This window comes from Mesoplodon bidens (genome assembly GCF_964165515.1).
Source record: "Mesoplodon bidens genome assembly, chromosome: 9".
Lineage (NCBI taxonomy): Eukaryota > Metazoa > Chordata > Mammalia > Artiodactyla > Ziphiidae > Mesoplodon > Mesoplodon bidens.
In genome coordinates this window covers 92,572,420-92,594,299 of record NC_138166.1, presented here as the reverse complement: position 1 = coordinate 92,594,299, position 21,880 = coordinate 92,572,420, and the positions used below count along the sequence as shown (strand labels likewise).

The following is a 21,880-nucleotide window of genomic DNA, read 5'->3' as shown; positions in this document are numbered from 1 at the left end:
TACTGGATAACTTGTTCCTCATCCCCCTACATTCTCTTTCCTGACCCTGAATATGTGCTACAATTTAAATCTACACACACCCCCTAACAGATGTTGCTAAGCAATTAGCTCAGAGAGGCGGCATCCATTTTTTCCTGTTGTTGTTGTTTCCAATGATAAAAGGAAAATTCTATGTATTACTGCTTAATATACCCAGCGGAGGGTAGGATAAGATGACCTTCCTTTCCTCTTTGGAGTTGAGCAAAACATGCTTCCTTCTACCCCCGCCCGCCCCACCCCCTCCCCAGCTATAGGAAAAGAATCCTGCCTCCCCCCTCTCCCATTTTCCTACCACCTGAGCAGTTGATGGCTCCAACTCTTTCACGGTTGAAGAAGCATAAATTACAACGGTAGACTGGCTAAAAGTACACCCAGCTGACTGTATGTAGTGCTTGCCCCTTCAGTGCAAAGCTGGATAAACCTATAGTTACAGCAAGAGTACACAATCTCGATTTACAAGAAGGAGGAGACTCCCATTCATTCTTAGAAAGTTAAAAGTTTAGCTATCCATCACTAAACAAGTAATATAAGGAAATCAGACTGAGAATATGGCAAAGTGAGGCAGATAAAATGTTTGGGATCATTAATCAACTCCAATAACCAATCATCCAAGCTTTAGCTAGCTTCAGCTCCACAACCTTGGCAAAAATCACACGTGTAATAATACCATAAATGGCTAAAAAAAAATCTACTTATAATTAAGAAACTTAGTGTTATTTACCCCCTCCCCACTTATTATCCTGAAACTAAGCATTTTATCCAACCACAAATATAATATGTTTAAATAACAAATATGTATCTAAATTAGAATTCCAGTGATTTTTTTTAACTTAAAAATCATATGGTACTTTTTTATACCCATCACAGGGAAACATTTTTTAGCCTCTGCAGGAAAATGATAATACTTTTTTAATTATATAGGACATTTTAGAAAAACTCAAAATATTTTTGAAAAAGTCTCTGATATCCCTGGGAGGTAGGTGAATATTATTATACCCAATTTTCTAATGGGTAATCTGAGGCACAAAGGTTAAATGATATTCCCCCTAAACACAGTAATTCAAGAGTAACATGACTGAACTGAGGCCACCTGATAACAGTCTTGCTATCAGGTAACACCACCAGGAGCCTCTGCTTTCTCCTTTTTGGCCACCAGTCTCCTCAGTTAAAATGTAGTTAAAAGGGGGCATTTATTAGATATATCTGTACTGGGCTCTGAGGATTGGTTCAATTTAGTCTCCCTTAACATGTCACATCTGTTTTAAACAAGAAACAGATGAATATTAGCTATCGAATATTATGTTATTTTGCTCAAGGGAGAAACATAAATAACCATTAAATCGTATTAAGCCAAATGTAATTATTTGGCAAATAAGAAAACTGAAGCTCCCTCAAGAATGCTATGGGTTATATGAGTGTTTTTCCTCAGAATCTGAAGTCTTTCTACTTCTAAGTTAATTAACCTTGACAGATATGCAGCTGTATGAATTCTTCAAAAATTATTTCCCAGAAGAATACATGATGCATTTTTAATATTGACAAAGTTGCTAACTTCCTTCAAAACTCAGAAACAATACCATGGTTCTAACTCTAGCTCGCCCACGTCTTTAGTCTTGCCTGCCGTTGTGTACCTTATCAACTTGACCCAGAAAGACTCTAAGATTCTTGTTATTCCAATGCTTTCTCTAGTATTATGCACGCCAAGTTTGAAGGGCACAGAGTAGTGGATTACATCCAGGAATAGTCAATGAGTCTGCTAAATTTATTTTACTTGTAATAACTGACTTATTTTATTTATATCTATATATCTATATCTATATATATCTATATATCTATATATATATATATATAGTTATAGTTGTTGTTGCTGTTGACTTCTACAAACAGATATTCAAAGGGGGAAAATAGTATCTTGTGAAAAGACAATTTCCCAATCTACCCATTTGAATTGACTAAAAGCAATGGAATAAACAAGGCAGTTTTGCAAGCATTAATAGGGGAGTGCTTAGAAAGGATGCAATACAGCAGCTACTAGTTTTGTATATATATTACATATGTATACATATATATACAGATATATATATGTATGCATGTATGTATCTTACACATATATCCATATTCATATAAGGAAAAGGAAGAATATTACAGAATGACATGATCTTGGCAAGTTTTGAGATTCTTCCTCCTGAATCCCCTGACGTATTAGCCTGTACTTTAGGATATCTGAGAACAGTTTCAAAAGAAGGGAAAAAAGAAAGAAAAAAAAGGCACTTAACAAAGACAAAGGCCTGAACTGAGTATGTTTTAGAGGAGTAATATAAGCCATTTTACCAGAGCTAAGAAACGATCTACAGAGTTAAACCTTTCCCCTTAAATTTTATAAAATAAAATTGTTTAACATGTTCTTAATCAGTCATTTACCTACTACTGCATTTTTCTTCCACATCATTATTACAAAAACAAAAGCCCCCTAAAAGCAAAAACAAAAACAAACAAAAAAACAAAAAAACAATCATACATGCACAATAGAAAGTAAAAGTGCCCATAAGGTCAGCAGAAACTACAGTGCTGAAGCATGGGGCAAGTTCTCAAGTTTGGCCTGATTACAGATTTCTCTCACTCTTCTACTTTAAAACAAGACAAAACAAACATCAACGAACAAAAAAAGCAAACAAAAATTCAAAACCTAAATGATGATAAAAAGAATACAGGGACCAGTGTGCTTTTATGGTACACGCCTAAAATAAAGTATCCTAATTCTATACATGGGTCAAATTATATGACAAAACCTCCTAAAAGTAAAGAACTGTAAATTAGATTAAAGTTGACCATTACAGGCAAAGTTCATTTTACAAATGTAGCAGCAAATCTGATAGATAACTGGAGTTCTAAGAGATGATCCCAAGGGACACAGCGTTCTCATAATCAATGGCAGTTTGAATAACAGTAGAATTCCATTTCAGAAAATGTCTTGAACCAAGTAGAGGTGGAAAGGGGTGTGGTAGAGGGCAACGAGAGGAGAAAGATTAGAGGTGTCTGCCCTTTCCAAACCTGGGTAGTAAACAATTTAGATCTGCTTTGGGAAAAAAAAAATCCTGGGTTAAAAATCTTTTCAGATAAGTTGTTTTCAAACAGGTGTCAAACCCACAGCATTCAAACATGTGTGTGCCCGGTTCTTCCTCCTACCTGGGTGATATGATAAACCCTATTCAGCTTCTCTGATATTAAAAATGTAATTTGGGCTAACAGCATCCATCAAAGGGGTGGTAGGCATAAAAGAATGTACTAACACAATCCTCTGATTCCCTCAATATCAAGATTTTGTGACTTCAGATTAACCTCACTTCTTTCCCCAAAACTTAATTTCTTCAGGCTGCTTTAAAATCATGATTTCTTTTACCCACTGATCTCAGAAGCGTATGAGAAAGAATTATAATCGACTAATAATTAAATTATTGCTTACATCTATTGTGGAGGCTCTGAATGAGCTTGACACTTTGCTCTCAGTCTCCAACTGAGGCTCAGCACTGCTATCTCTGGAGACAACTCTGCTGACCATTCATTATTGCTCGTGAATACTGAGGATTAACTTGTATGTACAGTAACAGCTTATACATCAGTGAAGGCAATTTAAAATACAAGACAGTTGACAACAGCTTACTTTTCCTGAATCAAGAATCCCGCTGAATGGGACATAATTGTGTGCTGATTACTTTTACATTGGGATGTTGCTAATGCTCTTCAGAAATACACATTGCTCTATATCCTGTCCAAATTACTCACCATTTTAAAAAATAACATAATTTGACTTTCAAGTGCAAAAATAGAATATGAGTCACAAGCCTCTGTGCTAAAAAATAACCGATTTGTATGTATGATTTTAGTAAGACAAACTGTAAAAATAGGTGACTGTACAGTATGGACACCATTTTCAATGTTATGGCCTAGAAAAGAAAGAGGTATTTACATGTAGTAACTCTTTGATCATACTTTTTAAGAAATATAAGGATGTTGGTTTCACTTGTACAACAGAAAAGGGTAGTCTTGATTGGAGTGGATTAAAGGTAGTGAAAATGTGGTGCAGTGACGCAGAATCAAGACTGAAGAGAAAAGAACAGAATCTCCACATATGAGAACTCCTCAGAGCCAAGGGCCTTCAGTTATTTTTACCAGTTAGTTATAAACGATACTGGGGGAAGAACTGATAATCCTGTTCTTCTCTAATGAGGACAGAGTCATCAGGGATCTTCACATGGCGTGATTCAGTTGATGGATTTAAGAAATTAAAGTTGTTACTCCTCAACTGGAAGTCCTAATGAACTTATATATAGATAAATATATGTGTACAGATATACACATACAGATGAATACATGCATAACTATCCTCAGAGAGAGAGATTAATGTGCATTCTGACTTCTCTCCTGGTATGGGAAGTAAAACAAAGGCAGCTTCCCAAAGGAAAATTCCTATAGATTAGCAAAGACTTCTTTTTTCTAAATTAAATAAAAGCAAGAGGTATGCTACACTGGAACAACTCAAGAATTGGGTACGTTTCCCTAGTTAAAAAAACAAATAGGGGCTTCCCTGGTGGCGCAGTGGTTGAGAGTCCGCCTGCCGATGCAGGGGACATAGGTTCGTGCCCCGGTCCGGGAAGATCCCACATGCCGCGGAGCGGCTGGGCCCGTGAGCCATGGCCGCTGAGCCTGCGCGTCCGGAGCCTGTGCTCCGCAACGGGAGAGGCCACAACAGTGAGAGGCCCGCGTACCGCAAAAAAAACAAACAAACAAAAAAAAACACTTTAATCAAACATACTCAATTCAAGTCAAACCTATCTGCACCATCCCAATATCCTTCCAAAATATCCACCAGGGTTGATACAACATTCTTATTTGCTTTACCGGTAAACTAAATTCTTAGAGGCAAGTAATTATATCAATGATTCCTTTGAAATAATCCTTTCCTCTTACTGTAACAAGTTCTTAGAACTAAAGATTTCAGTTATTAACTTTTTTTTTTTTTTGCTATAACCAAGCCAATGTGACTCTGAAGTCCAAATATAGGCTTACAGATCTAAAGAGATCTGTGCTAATTTATTCACAGTCCTAAAGCTATTTGGAACTTCTGCTCATGAAAGTAAAAAAAGGGCCTGGTTAATACCCTTATCTGAGTAAACGTAACAGGATGATTTGTAATGAAAACATATGCAAGGAATCTTGCTACTACCAATCTGATGCTGGTTTTTTTAGGTTAGTCTGTCATTGTTAATGGATCAAGCTTACACTATTCTTGAGTACAGTTTGAAAACATTCAGAAGCCTAAATAGAAGAAAAAAGAGAGACTAGAACAATGATGAAGTGAAAAAAACCCCAACAAAATGTATCCAAACATAACCATAAATTTCTCCCTTAACGTCCTTTGTTGAATATGCTATTTGCATGAGGAAGCTGTAATAACGGAGTCTTATTATCTGCAGGTTTACTCATATATCAATACTGAGTAAATATTAGTAAAGCTTTAAAATCCCAAATGCTCCAAATCAATTTCACTACACTGGATATAGGGAGTAAAAATACACTATGATCGTTATAAAAATAATCCCCTGTACACATAATGATCCTAATTTAATTCTTCCCTTTAAAATATTATCTTCAAAATTCCAAAAAAAATACATATATGCCATTTGAATGACCAATGAGGAAGCATTGTAATGCACACTTATACTTGTTTATATCAATCGTTAATAATCACCTGAAATACCACTAGCTAAAAGAACAGAAGGAGACGTTGTGAACCTGAGGTGATGTTGGGGGAAATTTACAGTTCATACTGGCAGGCCTGCAAAGGCTAAGTGGACCAAAGCCACAGCCCTGTATCAAAGATCCCCATTTCTCAAAGAGGAAAATGTGAACACAGTCACGTTTTAACATCAAGAATGGAAATAAGAATTAACCAGTCAATACCAGATGCACAAATCACCTGAAGAAGAGAGTTAAGTACCTGCTTCTGAATGGAAGATGTAATTGACCCTTTTACAAAAAGGGAACATCTAAGTTTTGTCTGTTAAGAGCAACGGGCTCAATTTTTTGACTTAAAAATGTTAATATATATCACTGTGCTAAAATGACTTTCCTGAAGCATCTTTAGTCCACTGACTTACATAGGAGTTGCTACACACTGGAGAAGATTCAAGTTTGTTCAGGATTTTTGAGGGTACACAATTTATACTCAGCTACTGTCTGTATCAGACATAGGGTCATTAACTTTTTTTGTGGCAAATTTGCTGCACAGTCCACCCAGACATGATCATTACTCCTGACAAACTGGCCTAATTTCAGATATATTGTCTTTTATTATGCAATTATGTCTACAAGTGTTCAGATCCAACCCCCAGGATGGATGGAGTTTACCCAAATCCTCAATTTCCTTCTTCCTCCCCCGGGAAAAATCAAATTTGTATTTCTGTGGGTTTGACAACTGAGTCTCTTTCAAGTCAGTTAATATGGTAACTTTGTCTTTCTTTAGAAGAGACCAAAGGTCACTAACTTTGCACGAAAGCATTTCTTCCTCCTGCACCTGGCTTTACTCAAGTAATGTTTTCTTTTCTTTTTCCTCCTCACCACAGTGCTTGGGACGAGAGAATGTAAACATCGACAGAACAGCAGCCCTATGACCACATGAGTACTTTTCCATCAGGTAGATTCCATCAGCCAGCCGAGTGTGTCATCTCCTTTGTTTGCTGGAAGTCACTGAGATTTCCGTGGTAATTTAGTGTCCCCTTTACTTTGGCCTCCATCTGAGAAAAGAGATGTTTAATTGATATGGGTTAGCATGTAATAAAAAATAAAAACAAAGCAAAAAGAACAATTAACTTTTAATTTTCACGTGGATGATGACATTGCTAAAAAGATAACCTTTAGTACCTTACATGTTATATAGCATTATAGAGGTTGAGAACATAAAGGAGATAAAAACTCAACAAGAATGATCCTCTTATCTCAAATGACTATGGTTTAATTGGTTTTCAGTGTCCTACAGATACTATTTCAACAAGTATTTATTATCTACCTCACTGTCAATTGTGTCAAATGCCCGTGAGGATTATAAAGAAACATAAAAGACATAATCCCCCTCCTTCAAGGGACCTAACACATTTTTTGATTCCTTTAGAAGACAAGGTCAATTTCATTTTCTTGCAAGTGAGATTAAATTTCCTGCCATGACGCAGCATTTAATAACTCTCAATTATTTATGTAAATGATTGGACCACACTGGTAGTGAAAACTCCAGCTGAGTCTTTGTTTTAGTCCTAACCTGGCAGAAGTTGTAAAAGGTAGGAAAGTTTGCTACTGGGAACAATGGTTTCCTAGTTTTACATATGGCTATGTAACTTTTACTGGGGAAATGCTGGTCACTCTACTTAAACTGGACACGAGTAGGGCCCAGTGACCTCTAGAGACTACAGAATATAGAGAAAATCTCTAATAGATCATTCATTGCCTTAGCAAGGAAAATTAAGCCCCCACCAGGCCTGAGAGAAAAACAGGGAGGCACAAAGGGCAGAATACACAGGTGTAAAGGAACAAATTATTGCATTCAGTAACAATCTTAAGGCTGGAGGAGACCACAAAAGTCGCAATGCTAAGTCCACTTGTGTGAAACCTAAATTACTTGGGTGAAACAAGCAAAACAAAAAAACTGCCTCCACTGAAGAAAAGATGTAACAATGAAACAAAACAATTATTTCAAAAGCTGTATAAACAGAATATTATTAAAATGAACTTGGTGACAACATCTAAGGAATTGACTTTTCCATTTATAATGAGGTATTATACCCTTGCATTTGTAGACAGAAATGATTTGACTTGAAGCATAATCGAATTCATAAAATGGCAGAGTGGGATTTTGCTCAAAGAAGCTTTGGTTAATTACCAAAATAAAATACTCATATTAACTGGACTGTGAAATTCTTTAGACCAGGGTTTGGCAACTATGGCCTGTGGGCCAAATATGGACTGCCACCTCTTTTTATGAATAAAGTTTTATTGGAACCCAGCCACACTCATGCTACATATTGTCTATGACTGTTTTCCTACTGCAATGGCACAGTGGAGTAGTTGTGATAGACTATGTGGACTGCAAAGCCTAAATTATTTACTATTTGCAGCTTTATAGAAAAAGTTTACTGACCCCAGTCTTTAGATAAGGTCAGAAAATTAACATTAACTGAGCTCTTACTATGCACCAGGTACCATGCTAGAAGCTTTAATTTTTTTTTTTTTTGCGGTACGCGGGCCTCTCACTGTTGTGGCCTCTCCCGTTGCGGAGCACAGGCTCCGGACACGCAGGCTCAGCGGCCATGGCTCACGGGCCCAGCCGCTCAGCGGCATGTGGGATCTTCCCGGATCGGGGCACGAACCCGTGTCCCCTGCATCGGCAGGCGGACTCTCAACCCCTGTGCCACAAGGGAAGCCCTAAATAAATATTTTTGTTAAATTCTCATAAGAAGCCTATTAAAAACATCTTGTTGTCCTCAGTTTACAAGGAAGGGAAGTGAAAGTCAAACAAGTTAGACCTGCTCACAGCGGCAGTCCTAGAATTCAAAAATCCCAGCCTGATTCTCAAATTTAGTGTCTCATACTTTAAAATGTTTTTACAATGAAAAATTATTAACTTTTAAATTTCAATTACTTGGAAAATACCGACAGTCTTATTTCCTTTCTCCCTCTGGAACAGTGGTGCTGGCCAGAAAACAAGATAATGTACCTACACCTGGAATACTGGGGTCATGTTGAACCACAAGAATCCCAGGTGTCTAATTCCTTGCAGGTTTCTACCGGTCTGCCCTCAAACATACAGCTCTAAGCCAGACTCATCCTACCAAACTGTCGTCAATACCCAGGGTGGAACTGCCTTAGTCACAGGGCAATTTTCCTTAAGCACTTAAACCTAATCAAGAAGCCCAGGAAGATCAGGACTATTGACACTTGTGCCTACTTTGTGGTCCCCCATTTGCACAGCTGTGGTTTTGATTTCATTCTCTCAAGGGGAGAGTCTGGGGCAGCTTACCACTTAGGTGTTTTAGAGGATTAATTACAACCTATTGCCTCAAGATTGTTCTAAAGCTCCCATTTCCACATTGTGGTCAACTGTAAACTTGTTCAACAATAATTTTAAATGCAGTGGCCAAAAAGAATAGTGAGGCCCCAGTCAACTTCCAAAGTTAAGAGAGCAGCCGAGCGGCTCAGAGATCCTGAAAATGGCCTTCAGAACAGTATCACCGTTCTATGGGGGTCAACTGCTGGTGAGAGCAAGAATCTGGAGGCCAGTGTGGTGTCCAGTGTCCACTATCCAATTTCAGATTTCAGAGCGATCTAGTTGGGCTGCAAATATATAACGTGTACAGTTTAAAATCACGTTAATTTAATCACGGCTAAGAGGCAGAGAAGTTTAATAGTTAAGAATACAGGCCATGGAGTCAGACTTCCTGGGTTTGTATCTCAGATTAAATACTTACTACCCTATCATCTTGGGCAAGTTGCTTACCTCTGATTCAGTTTCCTGATCTGTAAAATGGGGATTGTTATCTCATTCACAGGTTTGTTGTAAGGATTAAATTAGCTAATACATGTAAGTAGTCACAAGACTGTCACTTAGTAAGCTTTCAATAAAGGTCAACTATGATTAGTTACCGGACATGACTTTTGTACACTGTTGTATGAATTCTATTCTTTATCATCATTTCCATATAACAAACACCTTCAAAAAGGCTCTCTGCACATGTAATAAAAGATCTCCTTTACCTATTTCCTTTCTGTAAGGTGTCTGTTGCCAATAAGGATTCAGTCACATGAAAATTAGTTTTTCCAATCTTTGTCATTCCCTCACATGGTTTTCAGAAAAGACTTAAAATATATATTTGTAAGTTTGTATAAATAATAAAGAGAGGAAGAAACAGGTGGCTTTCTTACCATTAAATGTTTGCTGTAAATGTGTAGGCAGAGGTGAGTGGGAAAGTGTTGCTGCATGCTGAGCTCCTGGCTGTAAACCCTTTAGTAAATCTGAGAGGAAAACATATTTGTCAGTAATCTTCTTAAAACTAAGATTTGAGCCCTCTTAGATAAAAAAATGAAAATAGTTTATCTAATGTAAGCACAGACCCTGACTTCTTAAACTAGAGCACATACATTAAAAAATATTTACATGTATAAATATAAATGTGTATGCAAATAACCCAGCAAATCTGACTCCCTCTTATAAATTTCATTAAGATAGAAATGTGGAATAGACAGTTCACTTACAAACTATAGAAAAATTTCAGAGTGCAGTAATTTGACTTATTTTATATATATAGATGAAATAAACTGCATTTCTTTTTTAAAAATTGTATAATTTTCACTAACTCCACCTGGACTACTCTCAATTAGTATAAATTTGTGAAGTTTCCTGTTCTATCAAACTAGGTAGCCAAGTAAATAAAAGAGCCGCACTTACTCTGAGTTAGGCTATGGTGGAAAGCGGCTGAGGTAGATCCCGAGGTGGCTGTCACTCCAGCTGTGTCCGTTCCAAAGCCAAGTAGCTCCAAGGGAAACTGGAAGGGCATGGTCACTGGAACAAGGCCACCCAGCATCCCAAAAGGAGTCACATTTTGATTTGTTACAGACAAAGGTGATGTCATGAGAGTCAGAGGTGAGGCATTAGCCAATAATGATGCTCCTGCTGTGGACTGCAGAAACCAGGGGTCAAAATACATAAGAAATCAAGTCTTTAACCTGAATTGATTTATTTTACTTAATATCCTCATGGACACGAGACTATGTCTTACATCTGCTCTAACAGAAACTTTGGGAGACAGAAATGAAGACTGAAGCATAAATTACATTTCAAAGAGTGACCAATACTGGCTTTGGAAATACTTCTACTCAGTTCTTCATCACCAGTTTAGATTTCTTAACTGTTACTGCAATGCCTATATTAACACCCATTCACTCTCTTAATCAACGCATTTCTAACCTTAGATTTCCATTTTTGCTCTTAGCCCCTAGATCTGACACTGGTAATTAATTCCATATAATTTCAATATGGTCTCTGGAAATGCTCTGTAATTTTACTGTTTGTCTTACAATCTTTTCTGACACAATCCCTGCAGCTGTTGTTCTAGACTATAACTCTCTCAGATCCCCCAACTTGATACCCTGTACTTTCATCATAACAGCCATCCTGTGTCCTCCTCATCATTAGCCTTACCTGCCTCTTCCTCAGAAGCTGAACACCTGACCTATGCCATGAATCCCACCCATGCAGAACTTTCTGGGACAAATGTCAAGTACTGCACCTTTTCTGTATTTCCTCTGCCTTCGCAAATACAGAGTCCTCCTACATTGTTTTACAACCACGCTGTTATTCCTGGCTCTTCCCTAACTCCTAGCAAAATCCTGACTTATGTATCTTCCTTTTATTATCAAACTTGCTGAATGACAGCCTCCTTTTTCCACATTATCTAGCCTTTCGTTAACCCCTGAAAGAGGTTTCCAATTCCACTACTTTTTTGAACTTAGACTCCTAATGCAAAAGGTAAATTAGGGAGTGTTTTGACACTCCTGGACCTGGGCTTTGATGCCATGTTTATGTTTAGAAATATGCTAGCACTGATGAGCTTTCATTGACAAATTACTTAAATATACTCTATTAGGCTAATTTAATTCTGTGAACACTTTTCTATAAAGCAATTTAATAATTTTTTCCCATTTTGACTTTTTTTATGTGTACTTACCAACAAAGATTATAATCAAAATTTCTCAGTATCAGACATTATCTACTATAGTTTCTGCAATTTTGTAGCCTTATTTTATCAACTCAAAATTTCTGTGGTAAAAAACTTTACAGTTCTAAATTTGGTCAAGAAAACTGAATTCTCTGTATATTTGTTAACCAATAACAAGCATTAGCTATGGTCAGTTTTACTTTGTATGTTGATTACTTCTACCAGTAAATATTATTAATTAAGGGCTAATCATTTTATTTCTTAGTTAATGTATGATAACAAGGTAGGTGATTTTCCCATGCAAAAATGCCACATTACATCATATATTTATACACTTGATGGTCCACACCACTGCTGAACAAAAAAAATGAAGAACATCCTCCAAAAGCTTTCTATTCTGGTTTTTCCACTAGTTCTCCAATAGCCTTCCCTTATCTCCTTTATTTATCTCTCAGATTTATACCTTTAGCTCTGACCTCTCATCTCAGTTTCAATCCTGTTTAGCTAACGGTTTAGTGAAGAATTCCACTTGGATATCTAACACTCGCCAACTTGCCATGTCCAGAATTGAACTCATTATCTGCTACAATCACTTTCTTCTCGTATATGTTAAACGCTAGGATCAGTAGTTTCATTCCTTCCCACCACTCTGGCTTGAAACCTTAGTTTTTAAGCATCATGAAATGAAGAACAAGATGAGCTCACAGTCAACATGATATCTTTTTTTTTTTTAATCGCAACTTCCTCCCACACTTAAGTACAAATCTTTATCACTTTACGCTTGGTCTCGACTATTTTTCTTACTGCCAGTCTTTCCCCTCTACTGTGCCCACCATGATGTACAAAATGGGTGATTTAGTTAAGAATTACTAAGTTAGAAACAACAATGCTTCTGAAGCAAAAAAAGGATCCAGCATCAATTTAAGAATTAACAAGCGTTCTTTCTTCTTTTTAATTGTAATTCTATTTTAGTCTCAGGATAATATGGGGAACACACTCCAAGGCCATGTGCCCCAAGCGGAGCCCCCCTAGTGAGGAACATGAAACACTGCTAATAAGGAGAACTCTCCTATGCTTTTCTGGAGGAGGCTAATGGAAGCATTAAAACTGACAGCAAATGCAAATTAGGGCAACTTCCACAATTAAGTAACGTGTATTAGCAATAAAAAATGGCACCATGCCATAACTATCTAACATTCTGTACTTTTAAAAACCTTCCATAACCACTTTTGTTTATAAAGCTAAAGTGAAACACCAGATTATCTAAATGTTATATGGGCATTTATAAGTTTTTCTCTCATAGAAGGTGGAGACCTTTCAGAAGTGGGATATCCCACTGTTGATAGCATCCGGAAGCACACAGGAGAAGCTGTCAACATGAAGTAGGCAAATAGTTCGGGATAATGCCCCATAATCAAAAATATTTTCCATGACCTCCACATTTCATTCCTAGGGGAAAATATGAACGGGCACCTTGCTCTTCCTGTGGTGGGTACTACATTTTTCTTTTAACGACGTGTTTCATTTTGGTGAGTACATCTGCCCCCCATTCTCTACAACACCCAGAGTGATCTTCTGAAATATAAATCAGACCATACCACTCCCCTCCAACAGCTTCCCACTGAACAGAAGTAAAAGCCCAAGCCCTTATTGTAGCCCACAAGGTTCTCCATCACATGGTTTGGAGTTGATCTTTGATCCCCTCACCTCCCCATCCTTCCCTACTGGCTAGCCATGCAGGCCTGCACGTCGTCAGGCTCTTTCCTATCTCAGCGTCTTCACATCTACCATCCCCCTCTTGCCTGGGCTGTTCGCTCTTCTCTCCAAATGGCTGGCTCCTGCTCATGCAATTCTCAGCTCTAATGTTGCCTCGTCAAAGAGGCCTTCTCCATCTCCCTTATCCATGTTAGTAGCAATCACACTTTATCATATGACTGTTTTATTTTATTTTTATAGCACTTAAAGTATTTTTAAATACTTGTGTTTTGCTTATCTTCCTACCTAGAATATACGCCCCATGAGAGGAGGGATCTTGATTCACCCCATTTCCCCAGCACCTAGAAGAGTGCCTGGCACACATTAAACACTTAGTAAACATTTGCTTAGTGAATTATTTTGGGAATTATAAAGTGGCAAAGACAGGATTCACAGAAAATCAATAAGCTGAAGGGCAAGAAAGAACAAAGAACAGGAAAGCCTTGAGTGGCAAGTTAATAAAAAGCAGGTGGAGATAATAATGTGAACCCAGAAAGACTTTAACTTTTGTTAACCTCACGACCTGTCATTTTCACATCTGCAAACAGCTAAAGATGTCTCTCACAAAGGAGCGGAATAGTTTATAGGCATAGATAGGAAATCTGTTTTTAGTGCTGGCCAGCTAGAAGGATAGGATCTAGAGGCCACAAGGTAGCTGGTAAGATTTCAGTGAGATGCTATGTTAAAAAAAAGAATCTTAGGTTGACCAAAAGTTAGAAATAACCTTATTCAATTACTGATCTTTTCCTCAGTCAAACCAATAAGAAAGACAAAAAGGATCCAATATGAAGGCACGAACACTAAGGTCTCCAAATCATAAAGCCATTTCGGAGAGGAAGAAAACCAGGGAGGAAGTAGTTATATTTTAGAAACACAAATTTTGCCATGTAGTTTCCTTGCCAACAAACCAACTGGTAAACAACAAACCAACTTGTTCTTCAGGGATAAATGATCAAATATAGGAAGGTTTCCAGGAGAAAAAAAAAAAAGGAACTGATAGATTCTGGAGATGACAAAAGATAGAGGGAGATTTAACTTTAAATTCAAAGAAAACAAAGCAAGTGGAAAAAAAGCAATTTTTAACTACAGGAAAAAAGTCCAAAATTTATCATTGAAACCACAGTTAATGACACTTAGCTCAACAGAGACAATATTTTACATAGTCACAGATTTAACCAAAAGTTGTAATTTTAGTCTTTGAAGAAAATGGGAAAGGTATAAGTGAGCTAAAAGCCTTATTTATCACAATGAGAAGCTGAAAGATAAAACTGAAATAAACAGTCTTCCATTCATTCTTATTTTTTAAAAACACAATTTTTAAAAAACACAAGGGAAAAAGCTAAGAGAGTTAAAAGTAGCTGACACTAGGAAGGAGGATCTGGGGCATGGAACTGCCATTTCGGTTATAATCCTCTCACATATTCCTGTGATCAAATTAAAGATTGATTTCAAAAACAGTCAACATTTTAATAAAGATAATAAAACAGGAATGTGGACTAACTCCTAGACCTTAGTTATAACTTAAATTTTAACATACAATCCCTAATCGGTTTTTTTTTCTTATTTCTGATAAAAGCAAAATCATAGAGATAAAACATCTATTTATCCCAGATTTCAGTTAATGAAGTATCAGTTAACTGAATGTTGTTCTATATTAGAATTCTAGAATTCATTCATTCCTAAGCCTACTTTAGTAAAGGCAGAGTGATGATTTGGGTTTTAAGCGTATATTGAATACCAACACTTAGCTTGTACTGAATAGCAGAGAACCTCTACAAACACCAAGGGGAAATATATTTCATTAGATGTTGCTATTCCACATAAATAAGAGGCAGTACAAAGTTAGAGCACTTTCTTAGACAACAGAATTTCAGAAATCAATAAAAGTCATATTTTCAAAGAATAACTGAGAATCTAAGAAATAACATCATAAAATGTTATATATTTTTAAAGCTTCTTATGAAACAGAATATTATGTAAAATCCACCTTCTTGAAGAGTCTAAAAAAGTTATCAGGAAAATATCAACACTGGTGGGATGATGGGTGGCTTTTATTTTCTTTTTTTCTGAATTTTACCTATTGTGAACGTGGATTATGTTTCAGGGGAAGGGAAAAAAAAGTTAAAGAAACCAAATCAGTAAAGTGAAGGACAAATTTGAGAAAGCCTCAGAATACAAAGAAGTGGCAGATAGATGAAAACAATAACAGAGAAGATGATATGAAAGGCAGAAAGATGGAATATATGAGTGATAAAGAGTTCTCAAAAAACCTAGGCGAATGGATCAGAAAACATAATCAGACCTGTAATAGAACAAAATATTCTTGAGCTGAAAAAATGGGCAGGTCTGAGATTGAAAGATGTTACCATTTTTCTAGGTACACAATTAACGAAAACTAGATAAACCTAGCCATTATCTGGGAACACTTGATTTTCAAGAAACAAGAGAAAATGCGATTAGCATTTAGGCAGAGAAAACCCATTACTTATAAGGGAACAAAAAGTCAGAATTGCCTCATACTTTTTTATAACCTTAATTAGTAAGTAAGGGTCAGTGGAGCAGTATTTACAAAACTTGGAGTGAGACATTTAGTGACCCAAGAAGTCTTTATCAACTCAAGTGTGGCAGCACAGAAATTATCAGGTATGCAAGAGCTGAAGTAAAACAGCTTTCACATTAGCCTTTTTGAAAAGATTCCTTGAATTAGGTACTCCTGCTAAATGAGAGATAAACTTAAATTAAAAACTCACAAATGGGGAAAGTGTGGTATAAATGGATTACTGACACTAACTTGACAGAGAATTATATATGAATAACTGTAAAATTTGTGCAAAATAAAAATTTTATTCGAAAGACAAATGGTTAGAGGAAAAAAATAATATGTCTAAATTTTATTAAATAAAGAATTATGAGGCTTCCCTGGTGGCGCAGTGGTTGAGAGTCCACCTGCCGATGCAGGGGACGCGGATTCGTGCCCCGGTCCGGGAAGATCCCACATGCCACGGAGCGGCTGGGCCCGTGAGCCATGGCTGCTGAGCCTGCGCGTCCGGAGCCTGTGCTCCGCAACAGGAGAGGCCACAGCAGTGAGAGGCCCGCGTACCGCAAAAAAAAAAATTATGAAAGTTGGCAGGAGAAAGGGGACTAGGATGGGGAAAAGAAGAGACATGTGAAGGTATGTTAAAATCATAAGTGACTCATTTGTTCTGGACTTTGGTAAGGTACAGTTTTAAATATGCATTTTATTTGTGTTTTTAAAAAATTTTGAAAGTAAGCATGTAATAAACAAAATCCACATCCCAACAAAAATTTCATTCCCAGGTGTCTCCATCACTGTGATGTCAACATCCATAAGTTAGAAGTCATCATAAACAACTGATATTATAATAAAGTCATTAAATTGACTCACAAGAGAAATTACACCATCTTACACTTTATCACGTGAATGTATCTAACATACATACCTGCACACTGGCTGTTACCACTGACGACCCTGAGGCAGAGGACGGTCTATGTGGAGTAGACAACGGTTTAGTAGCACCCTGTGTTCCACTTCCTGTTCCCCCAGATAGACTAGTCCTATTAGCTCCGCTTGAGTTAAGGTTGCTACCTCTGCTGGCCGGTACATTCATTGCAATTCCACTCAAGCTGTTCTTGCCGACAGTTCCAGTGGATGATGAGTTTGTTAGCTTTGGAGGGGCCTGAAGATTTTTTGTAGATGGAAGGCCTGAAGTGCGATTAGAGGGCAATAAATTCAAGGTGGGAGACTGTCTGCTGATGTTTATTCCACTGGGCTGTTTATGGACTGGGTTGTTACTGCTAGAGTGGCTACTCTGGGCCACTAGTGCATTTGGACTGGAAGAACTTGGGGATACAGTAGGTTTGGGAGTTGGGTTGGATTTAGAAATAAGTTTAGTTGATACTGAAGGCTTAGCTGACTGAGAGGGCTTGGGTGAGGCAGAAGGCTTAGGTGAGGGTAAGGGTTTAGGAGACGTGGCAGGTTTCGGAGATGCGGCAAGTTTTGGGGATGCAGCCATTGAGAAGGGAGATTTGAAACCCTGCGTGGAGATTTGTGACACCATCGCCTTGGCTAAATAGTTACTGGAGGTAGTGGTGCTAGGTACTGTCCTAGAAACCAGGGAGTGGGACCCTTGAGAACCATTTCCAGGTTGGGGAGTAGATAAGGGAAGGCGGTACATAAGTGGCTTATCTGAAGACTTAATAAGTGGGGATGAACAGGAAAGTTGGGGATTATTACTTAATTTCACCACTGGATTGGTCTGTGATTTACTAATAGTTGCTTGTAATGGAGACACATAGTTCTGTTGGACAGCTGAATGCTGGTGCACCTTTGTTACTTGTGTTAACGAAGAAGCATCTTGGGCCTCTGATGTTCCCAGAGCATGAGAGGAGGCAGCAACTTGGGCTTGGGAAGAAGAGGAGACGTGGGTCTGTGAAGAGGAAGAAGCGTGAATCTGGCTTGACCTCTGTAGTCCTTGTTGAAGTAGCCTGGCTGGCAAAGGTTCTAAGGAAACTTTAGGGTTCTGAATTGAAGAACCAGCAATAAGGCCTGAAGAGATGCCAGTATGAGCTAAATCCTGGGGTTTCTTTGGTACTGGCCCTGTGTGGCCAGCAATAAGACTTGATGAATGTGTGGTCTGAGTAGAATCTAGTTTTTTGGGAGTAGCCAGTGGCAGTTTACTCATGATACTTGCTAATTTTTCCTCTCTCAGTCCTGGACGAGGTTTTGCAGTTGGCATACTTATCCTTGAGCCAGCTGGAGGGCCCTTGTTCCCGTTGTTGATAACAGCTAAAGCTTCAGAAACAAGATCCAGTGCAGGTGGATGAAAAGAAAGTTCTTCATCTAGTGAGTCATCAAGGCAGATCGTCTCCTGGGCTGGTGTAGAGCTAGAACTGGTGGAGGCCACGGCAGATGTGCTAGAGCTCGTTGAAGGGCCACCAACTGAAGCCACCAAGGATGCAGGAGTTTTCTGGTCCTTTTTTGGACTACACTCCTAGCATAAACAGCATTATGTTGGAAAAACAAAAACGATTAATCAAAAATTACAAAGTATTAGATTTTAAAGGACAAAGGAATTCTCATAATTAAAATTCTACTAGAAATCTTATTTAGAGGCTGTAAAAACCAAAATAATTTTCCAGAGGGTAAGAGCTCCTAACTGAACTGTCCTCAAAAGCCAAAGTATCTGATGTATTGCACACAGCTGCCACATCTTAGTAAGCCATTCTAAGAAGGCTTAAAACCAAGCCAAAGGAACATTCATATACCAGGTCTATTACTAATGAAACCTCCTCTCCCCTCACCCACCTCTATCAGATCTTCAGATACTATTCCGAATCCATTCGTTCAGAGACTATTCTCTTTTTATCTTCCTTATATCTAGGAGAACTTCTGCCTTTATCTTTTTTATTTGTATTTTTTAAATTTTTTGGCCACACCGTGCAGCATGCAGGATCTTAGTTCCTCAACCAGGGATTGATCCCGAGCCCCCTGCAGTAGAAGTGCAGAGTCTTAAGTGCTGGACTGCCAGGGAAGTCCCTCTGCCTTTATCTTAAGATTCTACCCAGGGACTTCCCTGGGGCGCAGTGGTTAGGGATCTGCCTGCCAATGTAGGGGACATGCGTTTCAGCCCTGGTCTGGAAGGATCCCACATGCCAGGGAGCAACTAAGTCCGTGAGCCACAACTCCTGAGGCTGCGCTCTAGAGCCCACGAGCCACAACTACTGAGCCCGTGTGCCACAACTACTGAAGCCCGCAAGCCTACAGCCCGTGCTCCACAACAAGAGAAGCCACCGCAGTGAGAAGCCTGTGCACCGCAACGAAGAGTAGCCCCCTCTCACCGCAACTAGAGAAAGCCCGCGCACAGCAAAAAAGACCCAACGCAGACAAAAATTTAAAAAATAAATAATAAAAATAATTATATATAAAAAAAGATTCTACCCATCTCGTATAGTATGGTTTGCTACGATACTGGCCCTCACTCTGCTTCCTTGCATTTCGGCCTCTTTGTATGCCTGTCCTACAGCTACCCATAGGCAGTGCATAGAGAAACTGGTACATCAAACTGGCAGAAGATTCAATTCAAGCACACTTAAATCACCTTTTCTATTCATTACGGTAGAAGTCATTTGTAATTTATTCCACATATATTCACTATGAGCAAGGCACTATGCTAAGAAAGCAAGAGTATTAGGAATTAAAACTTGGAATACCTAAGAGAGAATATTTTCTGTTTCCTCAAAAAAAATTAACTTCCTTAAAATTCAAGGAAGAGATATGAGAATTAGGGCACAGTTTAAAATATTCAAAGAGCAAAAGAATTTAAAAAGTATCTTTCTCTTAAGAAAAATATGAAGTACATGACTCATTTTATATTGAAGATTAAGAAGAAACAAAACTACATAAAAATCTTTTCAAAGTTTCAATTAGTTTCCTAAAAACAGACAAATCCAAATAAACCTAAACCCTTATACTATACATTAATTTACACCATGAGAGCACTTACTCTAACTACAGTGGGGTAAGCATGGAGAGAAAGGGTCTTTACCACCTACTTTCTAAGGCATTACAGTAAATAAGAATAATAAATTCTCATTTCTGTTAAGAATGCCACTACACTCTTTCTTCGCAATTTCTCTAAACGTCTATTCTAAAAAGCCGTGACTGAAAACCTCAATACCTTTTAGAAGTCTGTAGCGTAACTACATTAAGGTCAAAATTGTCTGCTAAGATGAACAGCTAATGCAGATGAGACACGACTGCACTGACATGCCATCCAATTACATGATTAGTGAAAGCTGCATTACTATAAACAGTACAGAAGCTGAGGGTGGGGGAGTGTATCAAAATAATATTGGGACTGTTACCAGTAAAAAATTGCCATTTTAAGTAACTTTCTTTATTAATTTTTCTTTAATATTTTTTTCTTTACAAAAATAACAGTAAATCCAGCCAAGAGAGTACTGTGTAGATTTACATTGGTAAATTGTTCAGGATATATATTTGAGCCGAAAAAGCAGGTTATTCCATTTATATAAAATGTTAATTCAATCTGGATAAATAAATGACTGGATGGGCAGATGGATAGATGGTTAGATGGATGGATGAATGGGTGGAAGGAAAGAAGGAGGGGAGGCAGGGACAGAGAGCCAGAAGAAGGGAGGGCAGATGTGTACCAGGAAGTTAGGAGCTTTTTATTCTATGTGAGAAGAAATTTCTGGATACTTTTACTTTCCTCCTTCTTACTTTTCTGTATTGTTTGCATTTTCTCCTGTAAGCATTTCCTTATGTTACCTTTATAACTGAAATAGGTATTTAAGGGTCAGCAGGGCAGGAAAAAACCATATCCGCAATACAGTTTTTCCATTTGGGGAAAAGGAAAGGGTAATTTAATCACGAAGAAAGGAACAAAACAGATAATTCCCCTGTACCATCCCAGCACACCCATTATTAGAATTCTGGTAAATTATACGTTTAAATAGATGTATCAAAATTTAACCAACACTTTATGGTGGGTATTAGGAGTTTAAAAATAAAGTCAAATGTCAAAACAAAGCATGAACTCAATAGATTTAATGAAATACTGGCTCCCTATTATTTGGATTAGAAGACAAAGCAGGTTAACTAAGAAAAAGAAGACTATTTAATCTGCATTCAAAGAGCCTTTAATACGATAAATTAAGAAGACCATGGAGTAGCAAATATTGACCTTCTGGCCCTAACCTCACAAGCAAAGAAACTCTATTCAAAGAGATGAAGGCTATGGGAAAAGTCTAAAACCTACAAGTTGTGGGCTTTCATTACAATTTTAATTTCAAATGATTATAGCTTTCACTTCTAGAGGTTATGCTTGGTTCAACTCTGCTTTGTCTACTTTGATTGGATATTTTTTGTCCCCCTTCTACTTTTTTAAATATTAAAAAACTTAAGTTACTTTATGTTCTAAATCTAATAAATCCATCACTTGCCCTTCTTAGGGGTCTAATTCTGTTGGCTGTTTCCACTGACTCACTCACAGTAACTTATTTCCTCACGTATTCTGTATTTTCAGATTGTAAACTCATGTCTGACACAGTATATATGTGATAAGCCTTTGAGGCCTGGGATGAAGGTACATTATTAAAGAGTGAATGTGATTTGCCAGTGCCCTGGGTTAATACTAATCTAACAACTTGAAGTTATTTTCTTAGCTTGAGGTTTTCCCAGATCATGCAGGTTGTGTAAATTAAACTCCCAATCCAGAGAAAAATTTCAGGGAGGACTTTTTCCCCTAATCCAGAACCCAGGCCAAGATACACAAATTTCT

The 21,880-nt window shown here is 37.8% G+C and overlaps 1 protein-coding gene across 5 annotated transcripts in view; it reads right to left on the bottom strand.

Moving 5' to 3' along the window:
- UBN2 (ubinuclein 2) overlaps window positions 1–21,880 on the bottom strand; it is an 87,204-nt gene that overhangs the window by 13,372 nt on the left and 51,952 nt on the right. For 4 of the 5 annotated variants that reach the window (XM_081244463.1, XM_081244461.1, XM_081244464.1 and 1 more), the window contains 4 exons: window positions 17,018–18,568; window positions 10,532–10,763; window positions 10,009–10,098; window positions 313–6,833 (listed from right to left, as the gene is read on the bottom strand). In XM_081244463.1, coding sequence (XP_081100589.1) covers window positions 6,784–6,833; window positions 10,009–10,098; window positions 10,532–10,763; window positions 17,018–18,568 — 1,923 coding nt within the window. In that variant the 3' untranslated portion in view covers window positions 313–6,783. Of the gene's footprint in view, window positions 1–312; window positions 6,834–10,008; window positions 10,099–10,531; window positions 10,764–17,017; window positions 18,569–21,880 lie in introns of those variants that run through there. The other variant, XM_081244465.1, reaches the window with a different exon arrangement.